This window comes from Lissotriton helveticus, chromosome 4_1 (genome assembly GCF_964261635.1).
Source record: "Lissotriton helveticus chromosome 4_1, aLisHel1.1, whole genome shotgun sequence".
Lineage (NCBI taxonomy): Eukaryota > Metazoa > Chordata > Amphibia > Caudata > Salamandridae > Lissotriton > Lissotriton helveticus.
Genome location: NC_136063.1, coordinates 1,810,439,478 through 1,810,463,065, shown reverse-complemented (window position 1 = coordinate 1,810,463,065; position 23,588 = coordinate 1,810,439,478). Strand labels below are relative to the sequence as shown.

General features: G+C 40.1%; 1 protein-coding gene across 4 annotated transcripts in view; it reads left to right on the top strand.

Moving 5' to 3' along the window:
- Window positions 1–21,546, top strand: part of PCDH19 (protocadherin 19) — a 199,967-nt gene extending 178,421 nt beyond the window's left edge. For all 4 annotated transcript variants that reach the window (XM_078688430.1, XM_078688429.1, XM_078688427.1 and 1 more), the window contains one exon: window positions 15,863–21,546. In XM_078688430.1, coding sequence (XP_078544556.1) covers window positions 15,863–16,449 — 587 coding nt within the window. In that variant the 3' untranslated portion in view covers window positions 16,450–21,546. The remainder of the gene's footprint in view (window positions 1–15,862) is intronic.
- Window positions 21,547–23,588: the final 2,042 nt, after the last annotated feature.

Below are 23,588 nucleotides of genomic sequence, written 5' to 3'. Positions count from 1 at the left end.
CATGAAAGCACAAAGGACCTTCTGGGGTCATCTGGTTGCACCGGATGGGGACAAAGTCACAATTTCAGACCGACCACGATGGAGTGCAGGCTGGCTACAGGGAACCAGTTGACCCACTGAATAAAGTACCTTAAGTCCTGTGTGAGGTGCGCTGTGTGGAACCACGCTGAAGATGTGTTGCGCAGCAGGTGCGATACATTGTTCCGAGATGCAGTGAGGCTGCAGTGCGAGGGCCTGTTGCACTGACGTTGCGGATCCTGTCTATGGGGCTTGTTATGCGAGGCCCAGTGCAGAGGATGCGAGGTGGAGCAGAGGTGATGCTTGATTCTGATGAGCGGTGCAGCTGCGATATGCAGTTTCGTTGTTGAAGTTGAGGCTCCCGCCAACATGCGATGTAAGGAGCTTGTGCTGGTAAAAGTCTTACACAGGAGTGAATCCTAAGGCACTGTGTCAGTCCGAGCATGTGGAAAGCAGCGACAATGCAAGTCTTTTGCAGCAGGTCCAATCCATGCAGCAGTGATCTGTCAGTTCTGCTCAGGGATGCAGCACTCAGCTGAGGAGATGAGTTGGTTCTGATTGGGAATGCGTCGCTCAGCAGAGAAGATGCACCAGTTCCGCTGGCAAGCACTTTACACCCAATTACCAGGGTCCATGACTGGGGTGGCACCACTTGTCAGTGTAGACTCACAGATGTCAGAGTCCAGGTGCATGGGTTGAAATCCTGTTATGTCCATGAGGCTTCATATCAGGAGACCAGCAAGGTATTCCTTGAAGTCACTCTGGGTTCTGGGGTCAAGTGGCGCAGTTCCAGTCCTTCTCACCCCAGCAAGAGGGAAGCAGACATCAGATCAGCACAGCCAAGCAGGATTCCAGCAGAGTAGCAGTCCATCAATAGCTCAACAGTCCTTCTTCCTGGTAGAGTATCCATAGGTCCATAAGTGTACTGAAGTGGTGGTGTCTGAGGCCCAGTACTTATACTCAGTGGTGCATTTGAACTAGGTGAAACTTCAAACATATGCATTTGAAGTGCACAGATGTCCTCCCTTTTTGCGCTTGCTTCAGACTCACTACAGGAGGTATGCAGCTCTTTGTGTGTGGACAGGGCACAGTCTATTCAGGTGTCAGTGAGGCTGCGCCAGTTCTTCCCTCTCATCCTGCCAAAGATGGCCTGTTGATACACATTCAAGGTCCCATTGTATGTGGCTGGCGGGGAAAAATACACAAATCCAACTGCCAACTACACCTAGTCATGTGATCATATGCAGTCTAAAGGCACCAAGTGGCTAAAACAAGAAAATATCAACTTTCTAAAAGTAAAAAGAATCGACTCGGATGGATGTCCAGGAGCTCAAGATGCACTACTATAGTGTCACTTAAATTCCAACTGTACACTTGGTATTTAAGTGACACTATAGTAGTGCATCTTGAGCTCCTGGACATTCATCCGGGCTGATTCTGTTTACTGTAGTAATAAGGTGGCTGGCAGAGCCCCCTACAGGGTGCACACTTTAATACATACACTTTGGCAGACTAGTTAACTGTGTTTTACTAAGCATATAATAGAGAGCACTTGTGCTGTATTGTCTTTTCTTGTTACACAAACTTTCTAAAGTTGACATTTTCAGAATTGTAATTTAAAATCCGACTTCACCATGAATTAGAATTTGAAATTAGGATTCCAGGGACACCCAACTTGAATCAATTATATCTTCCCATTTGGGAATTATACTTATAAAAGGTAATAAAGTAATTCCAATGATATCCTTCCAGTAGTAAAACATGAATTTGAGAGATTTTCCCTACCAGGATATGTACAACTTAAATGTATTTTTCTTGACTTTTAAACATTACACCATACCCACTGGCCTGTCTAGGACCTACCCTAGGGGAGGCATATGTATTAAAAGGGAAGGTTTGGGCCTGGCAAGAAGTTTATCTTGCCAGGTCAAAATGGCAGTTTAACTGCACACGCAGGCTCTGCAATGGCAGGCCCGAGATGTGGTTAGTGGGCTACCTAAGTGGGTAGCACAATCAGTGCTGCAGGCCCACTAGTAGCATTTACTCTATAGGCCCTGAGCACATGTAGTGCACTGTACTAGGGACTAATAAGTACATTAAATATGCCAACTGGGTATGAGCCAATATTACAATGTTTTAGGCAGGGAGCACATGCTCTTTAGAACTGGCTGGCAGTGGTAAAATGGTCAGAGTCCTAAGGCAACCAAAATGAATTCAGCAAAATGTAGGAGGAGGAAGGTGAAAAGTTTGAGGATGACCTTACAGGAAGGGCCATTTTCCAACAATGCTCTATTAACCACTCTATAGAGATGTGCATATTATCAAATCCACCCATTAAAATCATATTAATAGGTCTATTCAATTGATAATTTGTTTTTAAAACATTTTCATTAATGACTTTATTTCTCTGTTTCTCTTTATGCCAATTATGTTGATGCGCACTATTATCCCTGAAGGCTTAAGCCTTTGAAATCGATTTTTTAAACTGCAATGTAAGTCATTAATATACTTTACTAGTTAAGTTATCAGGGGCAGCGTGGTGGACTGCCTGCTCTCTTGAGAGTAATATTATGAGTTAGTTGATCAAACAAGAGGAAGCTTCCACTCAGCAAATAAGAGACTGTACTACTTTTCATGAAATAATGAGGACACAGCATGAAATTCCAAGCGAGTTTGAAGTACAATTCATATTCTGTGATGATTTAGGCCTTTCAGATGGCACTATATTTTAGTTCCAGAATGGACATAACTACATAGGGCCGGTGTAAGCACTGCTAATAATACAGGCTTCTTCCTGTAAAAGAATTCAAGAGTGAAATAATTCACTTTTGAAATATACTTCACTTCATAACACTCTAATCTCAATAATCATAACTAGCTATGTTCATGAAGAACCTTTAATGAATCCTGTAAATGAAAGGATCATTTGACATATCCAAATATATGTATAATTTCGACAGAAAGGGACAAACACCTCCATTTATGATGTTCAATTATTTGTCAGCTAGGTCTATTTGGTATCCCCAGCCGTTTTTAAACTTTCATTTTGAACTGTCCGGTGTGTGAATTGGTGGGCCTGACATTTCTAAAAATTATGACTAAAGAAACATTACAATTAGTTTTCATTTATCCACGTCATTGATTTACATTTGTGTTCTTTTTTGTAAAATTCATTAGAGGCAAGCATCTTCATCTTCATTGTAATTTATATACTTGATTAGACCTCTCAGCATCAGATTTTGACAACTGCACCTAGAGACAATTGAGATCATAGCATGCATGGTATGAAAAATACAAATACGATAAAGTAAAATAATCTTTTATATGATGACATTAATACATTTTTATGGCTTACCAGTATAAATAGTGCAACAGTCCACTAATTTTCATAAGCAAAAGTACTTATCCTCACATTTGGCTTATTAATTGAACTAATTACAGTTATTTCATAAATCGCCTTACAGTACAACTCAACAATCAATAATCAATAATTCTTAAAAACCATGCTTGATTTAATAAAGAGGGGTGATCTGCAAATACCTCATTTATTAAATTTTAATATTGTTACAAACTGATATTACTCCGACCTATTTGTATTTAAACCTGCTTCATAACCGTTTACATACTCATTATAATCACAATAATGTAACAATGACTCAATCTTCAAACCCAGATTAGGCCATCATAAAACATTTTCCTTAAAAAAATTTACACACTGATTATATGAGTGATGCTTAGCCGAATATATAAATTTGGGTACTTGTTTTTGACATGGTATTGACTCTATTGTTCTTTTTCTGAAGTGCTATAATTTGGCACGCATTAATACGTTTTCATTTCTTTAAATTATTCCTTTTAACGTCTGCAATTGAAGACCTAGGGGCATATTAGCAAGAACCTCGTTAAAGTTATCGCCGTTTTAGCGGCAGGAAACTGCCCCTAAAACCTCGATAATGGGCTTGCTAATATGCGTTATAGAATTCCAATAGAAGACCAGTTTAGATGTCCTGCACATCTATCCTGGGTTTCCGTTGGAATTCTATAACGCATATTAGCAAGCCCATTATCGCGTTTTAGTGGCAGTTTCCTGCCGCTAAAACGGCGATAATTTTAACAAGGTTCTTGCTAATATGCCACCCAATTTGGCCATGCTTTTGGCTTTAGGGTTACTATGCAAGTAAAGGAGACACATGTTCAATCTAACGACAGCTGCCTTCTTGGGTGATGCATCATTAGGCAACTTATAATTTCCTCGTCAGAGATGAGAGAAGCACAGGGTCTTTCCTACTTACCCCAAATGTGCCAGAAGAAGCCAACTGCCAACATTGCAGTGGGCAGCCACTTCCTATTCTGCCTTAACAAATGCTGAGAGCAGGTAGCTAGTCATTGAAGACTTAAACAGTAGCATGTACAACCTCACTACACAGTTAGCTCTTATAATCGTACTCTGAGTTTTGATGTAGGCATGATGGACAGTAATTAACCCAATTAATTTATACAAATCTGAAATTTGAGCCTGAGTTGTGAGGTGCACCACTATCAGGGGTGTAGCTTGGCCAGTACGATTAGGGGAGGGGGGCTTCAGATTTTCTGACAATCACGCTTGCATATCATGTTTAAATTCATTATATGACAAGCAGAGTACATGAGAGGGCCCTAAAGGACAGTGGAAAGGGAGAGGAATGCAAATTAGTAGGAGTACTAAGAGAGAAAACACAATATTTTGTAAAATAACCAATAGTTTTGAGGACTTTCACAACAGAGGGAGAGAGTGTATATGTTTTTTCTGTGTGCATGTAAAAATTACAGGTGAAATCCGACAGACACCTCACAATACCCGAGTGAAAGCACCTATACCCAACTATTTATCATAAAATGCATTTATTAGGGGGTGAAACACTCCATACACCCCCCCCCCCCCAAGCAATTCCCCTGATAACAATGGATCTGTCAATATTGCACTACGGCAGTCACCAGTTCAGCTAATTTCCTAATTTGTGCAATATGAGCAGTGAAGAGCAGACCAAAAGTATTAACATTTGTTTTAAGGTCTAACCGTTCAGGATGGGATGGTTGGTGCCAGTACACTATAAATTATTGTTCCATTTGGGTATAGCATATGAGAGCAGGGGTGGCAGAACGCGAGCTGTTACAGATTCTGTTGGATGTTAGTATGTAATATTGACAGATAAGTTATACATTTTCTTTACCTAACTCTGCATATACATACCTTGATAATATATACACATGCAAGGTACGTAGATATGGAGTTAAGAACAATAAATATATACTTCTGTATATGCACTTAACTTTCAATATTTTGGTTCTGAATATTTTGTCTACAATATTATTGTGACAATATTCCCGTACTCTATATTCCAGACTACAGCTTTGAATTATAGACTACTGTGAAATATATTTACATGGCGATCTGCAGTTGAAGTTTTATTTTGAATTCTAATGATACGTTTGCCACCCTTGTTTGCATAAGTAAGTGTATACACTTTAGACGTGGACTGCAAGATGCTGCTGCTTAGGTTTCCTGAATTGATTTTGAAAACTTTATATCTCATTCTCAGAGAATTTATGTCTTCCACTGTCCATTTATTGTAATTTACTTCCCGTCAAAACCACCATGTAAGCTGCATTTCTTCAAAATAAAACACATGCATGAAAATGCAGGTGTTAGGTGCTGAGGACAAATCTTCCTTGTACTGCTGTGCGAGTCTGCATACAAACAATATGAAAACGTATCACTCATGTATTTTTTATCAGACAACAAAAAATGATACTGCATCAAACTGTATTATGTAGGTGGACTTGAGGTAGAAAAATCGCACTGGTACGAATATGATTAAGGGGTTTGCTGCTACATTAGCACATTTTTTTGTCTAGTTAGCCAAATAAATTCTCTTTTGCGGGGCAAATGTTAACAAGAGCCATGAATTTTGAGTAGGCCGTGTTTCATATTATGCTTGCAGAAAAGAAGTTAAATTCCATACTACAACAAATAGCAGTTAGATTCTCGCGCATGCTCTGTCGCAACGCAGCTTTCACACCGGGGATATAAACAAGCCTGATAGACACACGCTGCTAACTCCTAATCCTCAGCGCTTTTCCTTCGGATAAGAGTAAAAGAGAAAACAAATGCGAGGTTCCTCTTAAAAATAATTTTGAGGCTTATTCACATTAGACGAAAAGTGACGGTAGCACACATAGGTCCTGATTAGAAGGAAAGGTGCTATTTATCATACCTGGTAAATAACGATACCCTGGAGTTTTTTATTTATCTGATGCAATAAATAGAACCTACTACGAGTTATAGAGAAATAACATGTGGATTTTGGTGTTTAACACACCAAAATGTGCACGGTATGGCAAATACTGTACACATTTCCCCCGTTAAAATTCAACTGGTTTGACCTGTCGAAATGTAACAAAGCTTGAGGTATTTAACGCATCCAATGGTTATTGGATGTTTTAAATACCTTTTAACTCATAATTACGACCCCCTCAGATGCGTTAAATGCCTTTTAACTCAAAATTCCTACCCATGCGTAAATAGGGGTTTACACGCGGGTCAAAATACAATAAGCAACTCCTAATCAGGCCCTTAAAATGTTGTAAGAGAGGATTTTATGGGCTGTCTTTTAACAACAAGACAATTGAAAACAAGAAACGTTTAGTCAAACCAGATAGCCACATTATTATCTACTTCACTAGAAATTACCATCACTGGGTGACAGCACAATAAAATAAAAAACGTTTTGTCTACAGTGGCACCTTTTTGGCATTAACATTACTTCTCAATCTGGTTGGGCAAAATGTTTTGCCAACTAATAAGACAAGATGGAAGGATGGACAGACAAACAGTTGGATGGACAGACTGACATGTGACTGGGCGGATGAGTTGGGTGGCAGATGGATGAATGGATGTGAACAGAGCCTTGAACATGTAAATCCTTTATATGGCACAGCTGATCATTTGTCCTGATTCATGCTAATATGTTATCTGGGTAGGATGGCTAATAGTGATACAAGAGCATATTTGTGAATCTTTGTACATAAAAGTTTAACAATTAAAAGAGCTCTTTGGTCAGGGAACCAAACACAAACATCTGAGTCCTTCACGTTGCCATTTACGTGAATGCAGAATGACCCTAACTGGATTACGTGAGTTGTACATTCATCGTGCATTGTAGAGCTCTTTGGGAAAGGGGTTTCACAAATAAACACTTTGGGGTAGATTTACAAGCCCCTTGCAACACAATTACACCACCGCTGCGTCACTTCTGTGATGCAACGGTGGCGTAAACCATGCGCCATGTTGCCACACATTTACAACGTGACGCATCTTGGGAGATGCGCTAAGTTGTAAAGCCCTGCGCCACATTAAACCTGCGCCAGGTTTAATGTATGCATAGTGAGCGTTCTGTCAGAAAAAGCCTCATAAAAGTGACACAGTGAAATCTACAAGATTTCACTGAATTACTTTTCAGAGGCCGCTGCGACGAAACCTTATGGAGGAGTGGCGCAGCATGTTAGGTATGTGCGGTCTCTAAACATTTCTGGAGCTGCTTCGCGCTTGCGACATGACTCCACCAATGCGCCACCCTTATGCCATCAGATGGAACACACATCTGTCTATCCCTGCGCCACGGTGCGCCGCATTGTAAATGTGACACATCCGTGGTGGCGCAAGGATAGAATTATGTGTCACATCGGTACTGGCACATCCCTGCTAATATGCAGGGATGCACCAGTCCTTGTAAATTCCCCCCTATGTAATCAAAGGTATACTACTAACTATGTGTTATTGAAGTTGACTAGTAATTAAGATGTATGCTTCATTATACATGCTTCTTTTGTGTTCTTACCATAAGTATTATTTTCTCTGCTCATGGCCAGTTGCGGCAGGCATGGATCGCAGGTGGGGTGGGGTGTGTGACATGGGGCATGCGCGGGGGTCATAATAAAAAAAAAAAACCTACCTTGATGCCGTGTCCCGCATCTTCTCTGCTCCTGCTCTCCTACCTCCGACAGGAACAGAAAGCAGGCCTCCAGGCTCCCTCCCCTAAGTCAATCACAACACTACAATGCAGCATTGTGATTGGTCTGAGCACCCTGACACAATGCTCAACCTAGGTGGGCATGTTCTCCATGAAGGCTACAATGCAGCCTGCATGGAGAAAGAGCGCATGACTGGTTTGGGCAGCACAAGAGGGACGACCAAACAGTCATTGCGCACTCAGGAGTAGGCAAGCCACTCATCCTCTGCCCTGCTCCCTAAGCAGATCAAATATCACACCACCTACCTGCCAGCAAAGGAACATGAAATGGTAATACCTAAACGGTATTACCATTTTATGTTTTTGCTTCTCGCACTGCGAGAAAGCAGTGGGGTGACACTCCTTCGCCATAGCGGAGGAGCCCCCACTGCTCAGGGCATAAGCCAAGAGAGATGTCATCTCTGTATGGTAAATTCCCTTGAGGTTTATAAGTGTTTGCATGGGGCAGGGGTTACTTGGCTATCAATTTCTGAAGGGTACTTTTCCACCGAGGGAAGACATTGCCAAGGACTGGTGAACATATCCCTGCTTTTAGCAGGATGGCAGGTAGGCCACTTCATGCACGTAAACGTTATTAATATATGCTAAAATATCATTGCCTCTGTTGATAATCTGGTAGGATGGTGGTAAAAATGAGAACTTACTCTATGACATTCAAAGGAGTGAATTGCATTAAAATATGTGATTGTGGCGGTCACCTGAAAATAATGTCTGGCGTGCACATATAATGCAAGTAACGTTTTATTAGGTATTCTTGAGCCACTTCTTACGTAGCCCTACAGTCTGCTTATGATTATCTCTGTATATGGCAGGGACAAAGTCACTGTAATTAGAAACTGATTCATAGGAAACATCTTCTTCAACCCACAAGGTATGTCTGCAAGATGTTTTCGACTGAGGCTCTGACCAGCTAAGCTGGGCATGCATAGGTAGGGCAGAGCTGTCCCTATCCTTTTAGACCTATCAGCAGCATTTGCACCGTGAATCGTACTATGTTTGTGCGGCGGCTGAAGGCTGTGAGGATTGGGGAAACAGCTCTGGCCCTCCTCTCCTCCTTTCTAGCTTCAAGGGAGCAGAACATACACTGGGAACATTTTCAATTTGACACATTTCATTTTCCATGTGGTGTGCCACAGGGATTGGTTTTGCCACTGACCCTATTTAATATCTATGTCACTCCACTGGCTAGACTCATCAGAGAGCATGGCTTTAGTTTGGTCTCGTATGCGGACGACTCTCAGCTTGTCATATCCGTATCTAAACATCCGGAGACCACTGCAATAAGCTTTCATACCTGTATGACCAAAATCATGAGCTGGATGAGTCAAAACTTTCTTAAGATTAATACCGATAAAATAGAGGTTATGGAGTTTGGCAAGGGCCAATCTCTGCGGAATCAAACTTGGTGGCCAATTGAGGCTGGTGAAAGTCCCTGTCCGACAGGTAAGGTCAGGAATCTAGGAATGATCTTCGATAATCAGCTAAATTTCGCAGGTCAGATTAACCGCCTAACATCCTCCTGTTTCTTTTTATTGAAGATCTTACGAAAGATTTTCCCCTTCATTCTTCAGGAACTCAGGAAAACTGTGGTAGTAGCTCTTATTCTCTCAAAAATAGGCTACTGCAATGCACTCTTTCTGGGCATTGACAAGGTGCAGAGGACTAAATTACAATTGTTACAAAATGCCGCTGCACGATTGTTATTAAACATTCCTAAAGGACATCCCTCCTCTGCTGGTATAAGGTCACTACACTCGCTCCCTACCCACCAAAGAGTGGAATTTAAAGCCTTCTTTCTGGTTCATAAGGCACTATACGGAGGAGATGATGTTGATATTTCGAAACTGTTTTTATGGTACATTCCCACGAGAAATCTTAGATCCACAAATGCGGGTCTCGTACAAATCTCCATAATTCACAGAGCAAGATGTGGAGGTAGGAGTATATCACATTGTGCAGCTAAACTGTGGAATAAGATGCCAATTGCTATGAGACACCAGTCAAACAGGCAGCATTTTAGGAAATTGCTAAAATCCTGGTTGTTCCCCTCTAACTAAGTCACTGGATTAACAGAGCAGTCCCTCCTCACACTTCTCAGCGCCAAGATGCAGCGGCAATCGAGCGCTTTATAAACATATTTTATGTTATCTTATCTTTATGTGGCCAGGCATAGAGGGAGGGCCAACATGGGAGAGACGTCACCTCACTCTTCCCATTGTAGATATAATAAAAATGTGGCTGTGTCTGACTCATCAATATGGATCCCTAAAATCTAATTTGCTGGAATGCCTGAGATGAACTATCGTACAGCAACGTAAATATTAGAGAAGCCAAGGTCTAATGGTAAGCAGCCGCGGTCGGTAGGGGAGTACCTGCCGGGGCGGTGTCGTGGGGAGGGGGAGGGCCAGGGTGGGGGTTAGTAATGTATGGATAATGGAGGTTTGCAGGTAAGTAAACATTTAAATAAATCAAACGAATTCCGTTGCGCGCACTGCATTGCATTTGGGGATGCAGTGCGCGCAACGAAATTAGTTTGATTTATTTAAATGTTTACTTACCTGCAAACCTCCATTATCCATACATTTCTAACCCCCAACCTGCCCCTCCCCCACCCCCACCACCGCCCCGGCAGGTACTCCCCTACCGACCGCGGCTGATGGTAAGTCTTGCAAACAAGTGACTCCAGGGTGCTGAATATAAATCAAGCCCCTTATTTCATAGGTTCTATGTTGCACTGAAGTGTTGTATTCACACAAGATCTGGTGACAGCCAGTGCTTGATTTGTAAAAATAATAAGTTCCAGGGCTCTAGTCAGGAGGCTTCTGCAGCTTGCACCTCCCATTGCCCCTGCCAGCGTTGCCAATGACAGTGCCTACACAACTACTAACCAGCACACTGCTACAAGTGTGACGATTTAGACCATTCCAGGCCCCCAAAACTATAAAAATGGCTTCAGTAGCCGGTATAAGTTGTTTTCAATGAATACTAAATTGATAAAAAATTGCTGCTTTGCTCATCTCTAAATTATGCAAACTGTGCCACCATGTAGCAGCTGTCTAAGTGTCTGTGTTAACAATGAAGTGCCTGTGCCAAGCTCCAGAAACCACCAGCTCAAATTAAGCACTGGTGTCATCAAGCTCTTAAGCCAGAGTTAAAAACAGTTATTTGACTGTTGAGTTAAAGGGAGTAAAGTCCCTGTTTTACTCTGCTGCTTTTTTCAAATCTCTCACTAATTTGGGTAGCAAATGTTTCATACTAAATTTCAGATAAGCACTGGGAGACAATGGTTACTTTACCACTGTGAATGTGGAGAGGAGACTGCATTGCTAAGTTATGTATGAGCTGATATCAAACAAGACAGGGAGGCTCTTAGTAGTCCCCAAAGCAGGCATGATATCGACTTGACCCCAAAGAGATACCACAATCCTGCTGCCTATCACATTGAGAGCTTAGTAAACTCCAGTTCCTTGAATTTGAAGCACCAGCCAATCCACACCTAGATTGGATATGTTTTTTTGCCATCTTCACCCATGAGTACACTCTCACTAGGAGAGAAAGAAGTTGGAAGTGGAAGGATTAGATTCTTCTGCATGATTTCTGTGACTAAGAAAAAAGTAGGATGTTCCCTTTCCATAACCTGATTAATCCTTAAGTGTGGTAAGGCAGGGAAGGGGCAACAGTTGTGAATGTCAGTGCTGCAAGTGAGTGATCTCACCCTCTTGAGGGGGCCTGCGGAGGCAGATTCACCCGTTGATATTCACCAGGACGGCTAGTCACACTTGGCTAATATTGTTATAATATGTTCAGATTATTGTCATTAGAGAGCTAGCACCATGCAATTTGTAGCTGTTTGTCAATTTGTTTTCCGCCGCACCTCATGCGTGCTATTGTACTTGCTCAGGAATCTGGAAATAATTAAAAATTAAGAGTAGCATTTGTTCACTGACTGGCATTTCAAATTAGCATGACCGCGGCACCCATTTCCTTCAGTGTGGGTTTCCAGCGGCGCCTTGAGAGTCCTATGCTGTCAATCCGATACTGCTGTTCGCACAGCGGAAATAATTCTGAGCCGCAGCACTTGGACACAGATCCTGATGCCGAATGAGCTGATTGCATTGTTCTCAGAGCACATTGGACGGGCGCGCAGCAGGAACCCATCCCTGTTGCAGAGACCGCTCACTGCGTCTGCTATCTCTCTGAAATGGTACTTGGTGTTCAACCTCAATAAAAGATACAGCATTCAGGGCAAATGTTTGAAAATTGATTGGTATTGAATATGCTTAGTCAAAAGTAGGTGTTACTTCACTGATGCTGGGCTCGCATATGAGGCTCCAATTTTGCAGGATTATGCTCTGTGATATGAATTTTTATCAGCTGCTTTCCTCATGCTGTTCTATGAAAGACATGCAAATCTATCTGAAAGTTAAGGTTGTATGCACAATTGAATAAGGAGTTGGAGCTCTGGTGCGCAACAAGATGCAAAGCACATGCTGGGTCTATTTTTCCTAGATTCTTTGTGAACAACAAGGCAAATGCGCTAAATGTGGAGACATAAAAGCTTCTTTATCTGGCTGTATTGTAGAAGAACTGAAAACCTAACATGCTCCCTGCAATATAAAATGTCTGCAGGACATCTGCCTTTCCAGGGGACTATTCTCATTTGTAGACACAATTTACTAAACCTATTGGACCACATGTGATCAAATCCTGTGGATTTAAAACGAATGCATCTTTCAAAGTATTACCAGTGGCGACCATTATTTAGTATAGTTTGCTGTCCACATTCCTACAACTGTATGAATTTAGTCTGTGGCCAGTGCCTTACCAAAACACACAAACAAGTGAATATGCATTTTAAAATGTCAACAATGTATCTTATCTGGGCGCACAGCCAGGCAGGTAAGAGCGGTGCGGGCAGGGGCCTGGGGGGGGGGGGGGGGAGGTAGGGAGAGGAGGAGGTAGATTCGACATAAGACAGAAACTTACATTAAAAAAAAAGAAAAACATGTTTTTTTTCAATTTAAGTTGCCCTCGTCATCGTATGTTCAATCCCCCCATCATATTTCTTCATGACCAGAATACTTAGCAGTGCCATTTTATATGACCGAGTAAGTAAATTGATCAAGATACAGGTTTGAGACTGCATCATATGGGAGGAGTTGGTCAAAATTGCAGACTATTTGAAAATCTGAGATGATGTTTTTCAAATGTCTTGGAAAAAAAGATCTCAACAAGTAACCAGGAGAGTCTATCATTACTGTCATAATTGGCTCCTAAAATTGTGAGCCTTTATTTACGGTTATTTCTGCTTTATCCCAATGTTTCATCATATTTTTGACGGTTGCTTGGCTAGGGAGATCCTGTTTGCTGCAAAACAAGTGAAGTTTATCCCGTAACTGTGACATTTATGAATTACGGAGTATGGTATGTAATGCTGGAGAGAAGTGTCACTGCTATGGTGTCAGGTGTTTTGGTAATCCTTAGAAAGAGGTTATCTGGAGTCAATAATGGTAAGTTCAGTAAACATTCTCAAGTCATTAGGTAGGTCACAACTACTTCGAAGTCTCTAGGCAGAGCAATCCATTTCAAATATGAAATTAGGCAATTTATTAGAAATTTGAAAGTTTGCATTTGAAAGAAGGTGATTTCTTTCTAGCGTTCTACAAACAGAGAGGCTAGAAGACCTTTGCACATACGGTTTCGATTCCAAGAATGAATTTCTGTGCGAAATGGTCTGTCTCAGATGAAGTCATTATCTCATATAGAACTCAGTGATTAAAATATTTGCCAGACAAGTGTGAGATCCAACAGTGACTGGGGTACACCAGCATTTCTTGGGTAGCTTGTGAAGATGTGGGCATTATTCAGGTGTATGATGGACCCTTCCGTAGGGTTGCATAGTGAAATGCCTCTAGAACCAAGGGGCCAATTAGGACTTGATGATAATGGCTTTATCCATCTATTATCATTATTGGCACCTGGAGTTTACTGTTTGGTGGGTCAATAAGCCCAGTTGTCACATAAAGACACTTTACTATGAATATGACTCGTTATTACACAAACCATTACTTTGCAAGCTTTTACTACGAAGTTATTACTTCGCAAATACCGTTACCGATACCATTGCATTTTTTATTTTAATTAGAAAGTAATGGTAGTTGCAAAGTAACGGTTTTTATGAAGTAAAAGCATGTGTAGTAAAAGCATGTGTTCTAATGGTAAATGCATAGTAAAAGCATGTGTTCTAATGGTAACTGCAAAGTAAAAGATGCATAAAAATGGTAATTCGAAGTAGTGGCCGCGAAGTAATGGTAGTTTACCCTTTATTTACACATCTGTGTGAGCAATCGTGTAGTTTCATATTGAGAATCAGTGTGTCACAATGTATGACTCAATGGACACGTCAAGCAACTAGTATTCATATAATCCCTTATTTTTACGACATATTTTACAACACACAACTTTTCATTGACTCCCCGTGCTTTGTAATCTATTAATAAGCTGCTTTCCACAAAGTATATGCCTCAGGGATGGGAGTTTGGGAATTGCGAAATATGTTGGTAACCCTTTTGACAAGTTCTGCAAAGTCTCTTACCAATATCTTTTTGTCTAGTGGACGACATTTTGACAGCATGTAACACTGAGCAAAACCTCAAGAAACTTGGTTTCATGGACTAGAATCAGCAAATATTAGTTTAAATGTAGTAATGTTTTGAATGTGCCATGTAGAACCCTACACTTGGTTTATATTTTCCATTTCGTTAATTTTTTTCAAATGCAGACATGAAGCAAAATGTACAGCCCCCATTTATTGCTGGTTGAAAATTCGAAATAGAATATGAGCCTCTGTAGAACAAAGTAGAGTGAAACAAAAATGAAAAAAGAATATGTCTTCTAAGCGACTGCTCATGCCAGTCTTTTATTATTGAGTTATTGCTTTTTTGTGTTAAAAGTGTTTTCTCCTGCATAACATATATTATTCTCGATGTTTTCAGTTTTATATTTGTCTATGAGAGCCTCAAATAATCAATACTGTGGTAATGATAATAAACTTTAATTTGAACCTCGGTCCCTGAGGTAGAATTTGATATTGTCTTTAAGATGCTTGGCTTTGGTTATTAACACGGGCCACTGCTTTTCCTTCTATTCTTTGCTGGCAGAGCATGTAATGAGAGTTTTGGTGATATCAAAGGAGTGCATAAGATGAGAAATGTCCTTAAAACTTGGATAGGAATACTAATTATCTCAGTGAAATGATCGATTGGCCAGATTTTAGAAAAAATAATAATATATATATATATATATGTATATGTGTGTGTGTGTATGTGTGCGTGTGTGTGTGTGTGCCCTAACTTGTCAAATATATTAAAAATGGGTCTGTCAACCTAATGGTCTTTGGTTCAACTAGTTCAACTCGTCTTTGCTTGGCTTTGGCACAGCTGCGCCGGCGCAGAGCCGACACAACTGTGCCAAAGTCATAATCAGCCCCTTAGAATTCTGCCTTAAGTGTTACATGCGGTGCTTTCATACCAATGAAACATGCTCAAACCCCTCCATTTCTTTTTATGCTCTGTGCTCTGGCTTCACTGTATTGATTGTGTCATGGTAACAACAAAACATGGTTTACTAACACAATAGCTAACCAGGAAACAGCTCGGGTCTCGCAAAATGTATTTAAAAAGGGAAAGGGATTGTAACTTCGATGGAAAATTTGTAAAATTAATTATGTTTATTACATCACGGTGTATCAACCACCTATTTTTGTTTTTACGCAGATCAAGGCGAAGGATTCCACTGTAGGGAAGAATGTCGGATTTTGGGTCACTCAGACAGATGTTGGATGCCCAGAATCCCCATACCAAGCCGTGCCAAGTCGCCTGAGCATGGGAGAAATGTTATTGCCCTCTCCATAGAAGCTAGCACTGTGGATACAGAGCCTTACGAAGACTGTGGCACAAAAAGGACTTTTGCAACTTTTGGCAAAGATGGGGGTGATCATGTAATCGATGACAGGGCCACCTTGAAAGGCAAGAGGACAGTGGATCTGCCCATTTGCAGCCCCAAGTTGAATGGTGTCGTCCGTGAAGCAGGAAACGGATGTGAAGCCGTGAGTCCGGTGACGTCTCCCCTTCGCTTAAAGAACGCCCTGCCCACCAAGCCCTCAGTATCCTACAGCATCATGCACTGTGCAGGGAGCCGGGAGGGAGAGAAGTTAGTAAACAATGGTCCTTCTCGGCCCTCAGAGGCGGAGCCCAGGGGGGCGGACAGTGAAAATATTATGCATGAAATTAATCCACTCCTGCAAGAATGTCGAGAAAAGGACTCGCCAGGAGTGAAGAGACTAAAAGACATTGTTCTTTAAGCACCCTGCCAGCTCAGAGTAAAAAAAGGACGAGTGACTCAAAATACAATACATACTGTTTTTAATTGCTTACAATGGTTCACAACTTGCTGTATTTAAAGCTTTCCTTAAATGTACTGTTTATAAATGAAACTGTCGTTTTGTGACAATCCCTCTTGTTTCAAAAGATGGCCGGGGTGTTCCGTCAGAGCAAATTAGCTGGATTTTGTTTATTTTTCCTGCGCACTAAAATGGACAAAAATATTATTACCATTGGTTGTACGAAGTATTATGTATTAAGTATTTTGAATTTCTATATTTTTATATACCAAAATTATAATATAAATTACCATTATTTGTAAAGAATTAAGTATAAAATAAGCCTGTATCCAGGCTTCTTTAACAATTTACTTGCTAACATTTTTGTAGCGTAGGCAATGAATGGCCATGTAAAGTGTGCTGTAAAGAGTTTTTTGAGGTAATACATAGCCCAATACATTGCTCAATCTGCTATTTTGGTCCATATCAGATTGCTATTTTGCTTTGGACACCCCTGCATAAACGGCCGTTTTGCTGTCACATGCTATCTGTACTATTTCTGTATTTGATATCGCAATTTTTTTTGTGATGGCAAAAAGGATTTCAGTAACTTAAAAAAGTAAAGAAATAAACAGCAGTACTCATTGAAACTTGGCTTTGAAATTTGCGTTAAAGGACTGTTCCAATTGCTAACTATCGCAGAACGCCAACCCATCGCCGGACATGTTCTCTATACATCTGTCTCCACCGAGCAACATTTCCCGCCATCTTTAGACTCCCTTATATTGAAATGATAATGAAGTCATTGTCAATGGATGGGCTTCTGTTGGACCTCAGAATAAACTGGGAAAGTTTCAAACAGGGGTAAAAGCTAAAATAGACAAAGGCATCGAGGGCTCTATTGAAGAAAAAGCCATGCTTGGGTCAGACAACACAAATTAATTCTGTTCATCTGGGTGGGGGAGAATTTGGATATCTGTTTAGTTGCTAGATGGATAATTGTAAGTTCTATTTTAATTGTAGGAGAAAACCTTAATACATGATAATAGTAAGTAAAGCCACGCTCTGCTGTTGCGAATCTGCTCTAAGACTCCAACATGAAGAGCAAATTTATTTTTGTATAAATGTAACTTCTTAAGGCGCAGCAGGCAGAGAAAGGGGTATTCTTTTATACGGTTCTTGGGAGTGTGATCAAGTATCATTGACCAATCCTTTAACTATCTTAAAATTGTGTTACTTTCTGGCCAATAAATATTTTCTTGAGGTTCTTAAAGACCTCTCCTTTGAGAACGTCCCAGATGCTATTCAAAACAAGACCATATCCTATAGAAAGCCATCTCATATCTCCTCTCCTCCCCCTGATCCCTTTCAACTCCTTACTTTTTTTACTCGTCTTTTCTTGCCAATCTCTTTGTTTCCAAAGTACTTTTGTTCCACTCACCTCTCCTCTTCTTCCCCTTTCTCCTTCCCTTTTTTTTCCCTTTTCATTTCAGTCACTCTGTCCTCATGGACACCTCTTCCCCTAACCCTCTTTGTATCACTTCCGTGCTTCATTTGTAAATCCCTCTATTAACCTCCTTTCCTCTTTTCCCTTTTCTTTTTTTTCATCATCTTGATATATCTGTCTTATGAAAACATCTTAAACAACAACAGAATTTTATGGATATCAATAGTTTAATAATTGAGCTGTGCTATAGAGAGGAAATGTAGCCTTTATATTCTTATAAAATTCATATATTTGAAATTATTTGATCAATTTGGATCAAAAGCCACATATTTAACAGGATAGAGGTAACTAAAACAAGAGAAATAAAGTTAATTATGTCATGATAATTATTATGTTGGTGTTTTAACGCCTGTGAACTAAAATTGACCTGCTTGCAATCTGTTCCCCTTTTACCTCCACCATTATAGATTCATATTGAATCTTGTTGGGTCTGGGGTATTTGCTGCTGTAGAGCACAGATTGTGATGTGAATAGCACGAGAAATTGGAAGTGTTTTCACTAGTGCTGCCCTGATTACAATTATACACACCAGGTACTAAAAAATCCAGTCCCAACTTGTAATGTACCTTAGCACAATGGCCTTCACAAGAAAATGCAGTACACATACTGACTTTACCATGTCATCAGCCACATGGCCAAATGTTACAATTTCTAGTTGTGACTAAATTTGCTCTGGATCTTCATTCATAGGCCAATAACGGAAACACTGAAGCCTGTTTCACTTACAAGAAGTGTGCTTCAAATGCATGATCTCCCATGATTGACACCCATTGAGTTCTTATATAATCACCTTAGTTCCTTTCTTGGCTTCTTTTTCATAAACATTTTGCAAAATTAGTTCTTTCTCATAGACTTTGAAACTAGATGATGTGTGATCCATAATGGGCTCAGCTATGTATAGGTAACATCCATACCTATGAAACACATCCAGTTAAACGTTTTGAGAATTGTATCACAAAGCTTTCAATGTAAAGATAAAGAACTGTATTTTTGATTTAAAGCATACCATCTACTTTATTGGGCATTTAAGTTAATTCCGATTGTAAGTGAGTGCAGTGAATATACACATTTACTGCCTCTGGTTTGTATTTATTTTCAGTATACTGAATGCTGAATGGATCCATCCAGCAGCATTGACTTGATGACTTCCTTTTCTGGTTAATGTAAACAGTTTCACATTTTTGCCTGATTTTTATATCATTGGTGCATTGTTTGTTCACTGTTCCCCTAGTGCTATATCTAAAAATGTTACTTAACCAACACAATACCACCTTAATCAACTTAAATTTCTTCCAACTTTTAAAAATTCTTGTTCACAAGAATCTCAATAGACAGTAACAACAGACGTCATATACGGTAGTTATCATGTTGTGACGTCGGCTGAGTCACACAGATATCCCCTCTTATAACAACACTCTTTGTGATGTTGGTACAATGCACATTCCCTTGTGTTCTTGTCTTCCTGTTGAGCAGACTAAAACAAGTCGCATAGATTTTCAGGCTATACTTGGGAGCCCTCTTTTTTGCTAAAGAACTTAATGTGCCTTCAACGTGAAGACCGATAAATAGTCCATGAGTTACATCAACCGACTATAAGTATACTGATAAGAGCTGTTCCGGTTCAGTGATGTGGCCTCATCACAAAGATCCAACCCAAATATCCTTCAGGTTAGGGTTACAGTTTTGAAGTTGTCTTATAAGAATCATGAGTACAGATGGTGTCATTTTCTAGTCACTTCCAATAACTTCCTTTCCAGAGTATGTTGTACAACGTAGACGTTTCACAAATCTTAATACTGTCAATTAGCATTCTAGACACTCATTGTTATATTTGAGCCCTGAACACAGCAGAATTCTTACTGGTTTCATTCTAAATTGAAACCATATTCTTTTAGTAACCGAAAGAAATAAAAAAATAAAAACTATTTTAAAAATTTCCTCTGGCACCCCATTGATAAAGACTCGGGTACCTCAAAACAGTTCAAGCCAATCGGAATTCAAAGCATATTTATTTAGAGGTGATTAAATGCACAGAATATTATTGTATGATTAACAACAGTGAGATCGCATTAAAGGGTCAATGAACAAGCAGAACAAACCAGTGGCCTGTTGATAGCCTGAGTCAATTAAAAAAGAACAGTCCGAAATTGAAAGCAACCCCAGAATGAAGGATAAAACAGGCAAACCACAGGTTGGCACATAAAAAGAAAATTATGGCAACTAACTACAAGCAGTGGATGATCCAGTCGCGATACGCCTGGTGCACACATTAAGGTTTTCTTAGAAACCAAGGCAGGGCAGTGATTCATGTTGGTAGTTTCTGCATTAATTTGAGCCATATTACAATCAACAAAGAACAAACAGGAGTTTCTGAGCACATTATTACATTTGCACAAAAAATGAATTACACTGATGCTCATGTAAGATCAAATGCATATTCAATGTTGACAATCAATGACCACTGCAAGTGTGAGGAAAATTACAAGCCAAGTTAAGGAACAGGTGGTGAAGCTTGTAGTTCAAGACCCGGTAAGATTCGGTTTAGCTGATGGCTTCTTTACAATCTGCTTTTTCACTGCCAAATTCAGATAGCCTGAAATGATTCCCATTTGTAATCAGTTTGCGAATCAATCACTAATAACCATTGACAACATTAAATCCAAACCACATCATAGGCCACCCTTAGTGCACCTAAGCACTCAAACGTTCTCCAAGGATGCGTCACAAATTCCAATGGCCCTTTTTACATCTACCCAAGTTCAAAAAACCCGGTCTGAAACTCTGAATCCCAGGACAATGGAGATATCACAATCCTTGTCCACCAATAGCCCTGGAGAGTATTTTGCCATTCCCCAGGAAGCAAAATAACATGAGCACGTGAAGCGACACGTGATAAAGTTGTAACATTGTGAAGGGAGGGTTTTGATGTCATCATTGTCGCCTTTACAACCTACCAATGGTTAACATGTTGTGCAGCACATCATACAGGAGCCAGACACAAGCAGCCTTTATTTCATGGAATTAGTCAAATTAAGGCAGAGCTTGGAAGAAATGTACTAAGGCTTTGTGAGAGTACAGTGATGACTGTGTTGTAAAAAAAAGTCTACTGCTTTACAGGTGAAGGCGCCAGCCATTCTTCTGCCTTCTAGATCCATGAACTTTATTAAGGAATACTGTGGATACCATTGAAATGACTCATCCCGCGCATCTGTTACTAGCATCAGCTGATGTTCAGCTGATGAGGGATACATACCTGTTTAATTGACATGGAGTTGGCCTGATGCAAGCTGCACTTCAGCAGCTCATGCCACCTTGCACTGCTGAGGATGAACCTGATGGCACAGTCTCGGCTTGCCTGGATAGTCAAGATGGGATGTCAGCAGGATGCAAGTGTGTCTTCATCATGCAGTCTCTGTTGCTGATTATATATGGCGAAACAATTGTTGTATATGCTATGACGTATGTTATGTACATTTTCACAGTGATTGAATCATTGTAAAAAAAGAATCACCATTCTGTCTATTTTATGACGATAAAGCAGCTTTATTAAATTATTACGATTATGTTTCAAATGACTTATTTGTTACAATGTTTTATTCTTCATTGTTCTGAAAGTAATGTGACACTCTACAATGTTCAACAAAAATTGTAACTCATTCAAAGTCACCTCAGCATCTCAAAATTCAGAAGCAGTTGAAGTTGCTCCTATGCTTTAATTTCAGTTGATTTCTTTTCTAGGGATCGCTCATCGAAGCAAACAAAATGTTTATTGAAAAGCACTGAGATGAGTGCACCTAGCTTGTTTATGTTGTCTGGTGACTGTAGAAGTTCAATAGGAAGATCTCCTTTTTTGCTAATAACTTTGGCGCAGTTTGACGAATCTTAATGAAACTTTCCAAAAACAAAAAAGGTCACCCACCTTACCTCCTTCCTGGAAACAATCGGGTGATCCATCAAGCAAGAGTGGCAGGGAGTGGCTGTAAAATGAAATAAAAGGAAGGGGCCCAAATCCTTGATTTCCTCTTTTACTTCCTATAGGAAAGTCAGTTTGCAGCTACAGATAATGCAGCTGAACGAAATTATTCCAAATTTGGAAAAAAATTAGAACTTTACTCAGAAAGTGCGTTTTTCATTATTTGGTGTAAATCAATTCAGTCGTTTATGAGACGTTTGAGTGTAAATAGTAAGTATGGGCCATTTCTGAACTGTGGTGGCGGAGTGAGCTAAAGAATGGTGATGGATTAAACCCAGATCAGTTGACTGGGGGTGAGTGTTTGATTTGCTCAAACGCTCCGTCCATCATCCCCTTTATGTATCGCTTTGTTCGCCCTAAGTTGGCAGGGTATGCTCAGAAACCGGTCCCAGGCAGCTTGTTTCCGGTCCAGGGAAGACAGGGCTTTGGCAGTTCGGGCTGGACTGTTCCCATGAGGCACAGGGACAGACTGATATGCATATGGCCATGTCTGAACTGGGTTGGCGGAGTGAGCTAAAGAATGGTGATCGACTAAACCCAGATCAGTTGACTAGGGGTGAGTGTTTGATTTGCTCAAACGCTCCGTCCATCATCCCCTTTTGTATAACTTGCCTGTAAGTCCCTTCTACATGGTACAAAGTTTACCCAATATGGTAAATGTTACTAGTGAACTTCAACACCCTTTGTGCCATCCACTACAGCGACAGTGCAAACATGATTGCAGGCATACCATTATTATGCTGGTATTATGCAGTTTTATACTTCAATTGAGAACTGTCAAAATAAGATTTTTTGACAAATTAAACATCTCTCTTTGTTCTGGTCATCAAAGTCTCAATCCTTTGTTATATTTGTACACCATTGGTATGGGTGTGTAACTCTGAAGCAGTACTTTAATAGCGACTAAAGTCCACTACAGTAGGCTATAAGAACATATTCAGATGTTCTGCTCTTATAGGGGATAATGTTCAATTAGTATTCTAGCCTGCTTTAAGTGTGAATCATTATTTTAAGTCCCACTCTCTTGTTATACACCTTTACATTTATCACAGGTGTAGAATATTGGAGTGAGTCTTTCATGGCTGGTATACCCTGGTATAACAGATAATAAATGTATATTAGAAAATGTTGTTCTTGTGGAGCAGAATGGTCTAATAGTGTTATAGTCTACTGTTGTTGGCTGTTGTGGCCATTAAGGTTTTACTCCTAGTTATGTGACTTCTCCTTTAATTTGGGTCTAATGTCTAATACAGTGGACTGAGCCTTTAACAGTCAGTATAGCCTGCTATCGTGGCTTCTAAGGCTTTATTAACATTAAAAGATAGACATATTTTTTTCCATCTTTTAACCAATAAAAGTGGTTCTAAAAGAACCATTATGTTTTTGTTTGTTGAATGGTTTTTAAACTTTCTGTTGTATGTTTAATATTTTTGAGGATTCAACCTCAAACAGGGAAAAAGGAGTATCAACACTTAGATAAGATCAAAACCAACTATTTCTTGAAGATATGCTGGTGAGCACTTCGCCTCTGGTTTCTGTGTTTTTTTCCCCAGTAGAGCTAAAGTTTGCACATTCCATGTGCTGTTATAAAGGGTATTCAAATCGTGTGACAGGCCAGAAGAAGCATCATGTCCTGTCTCC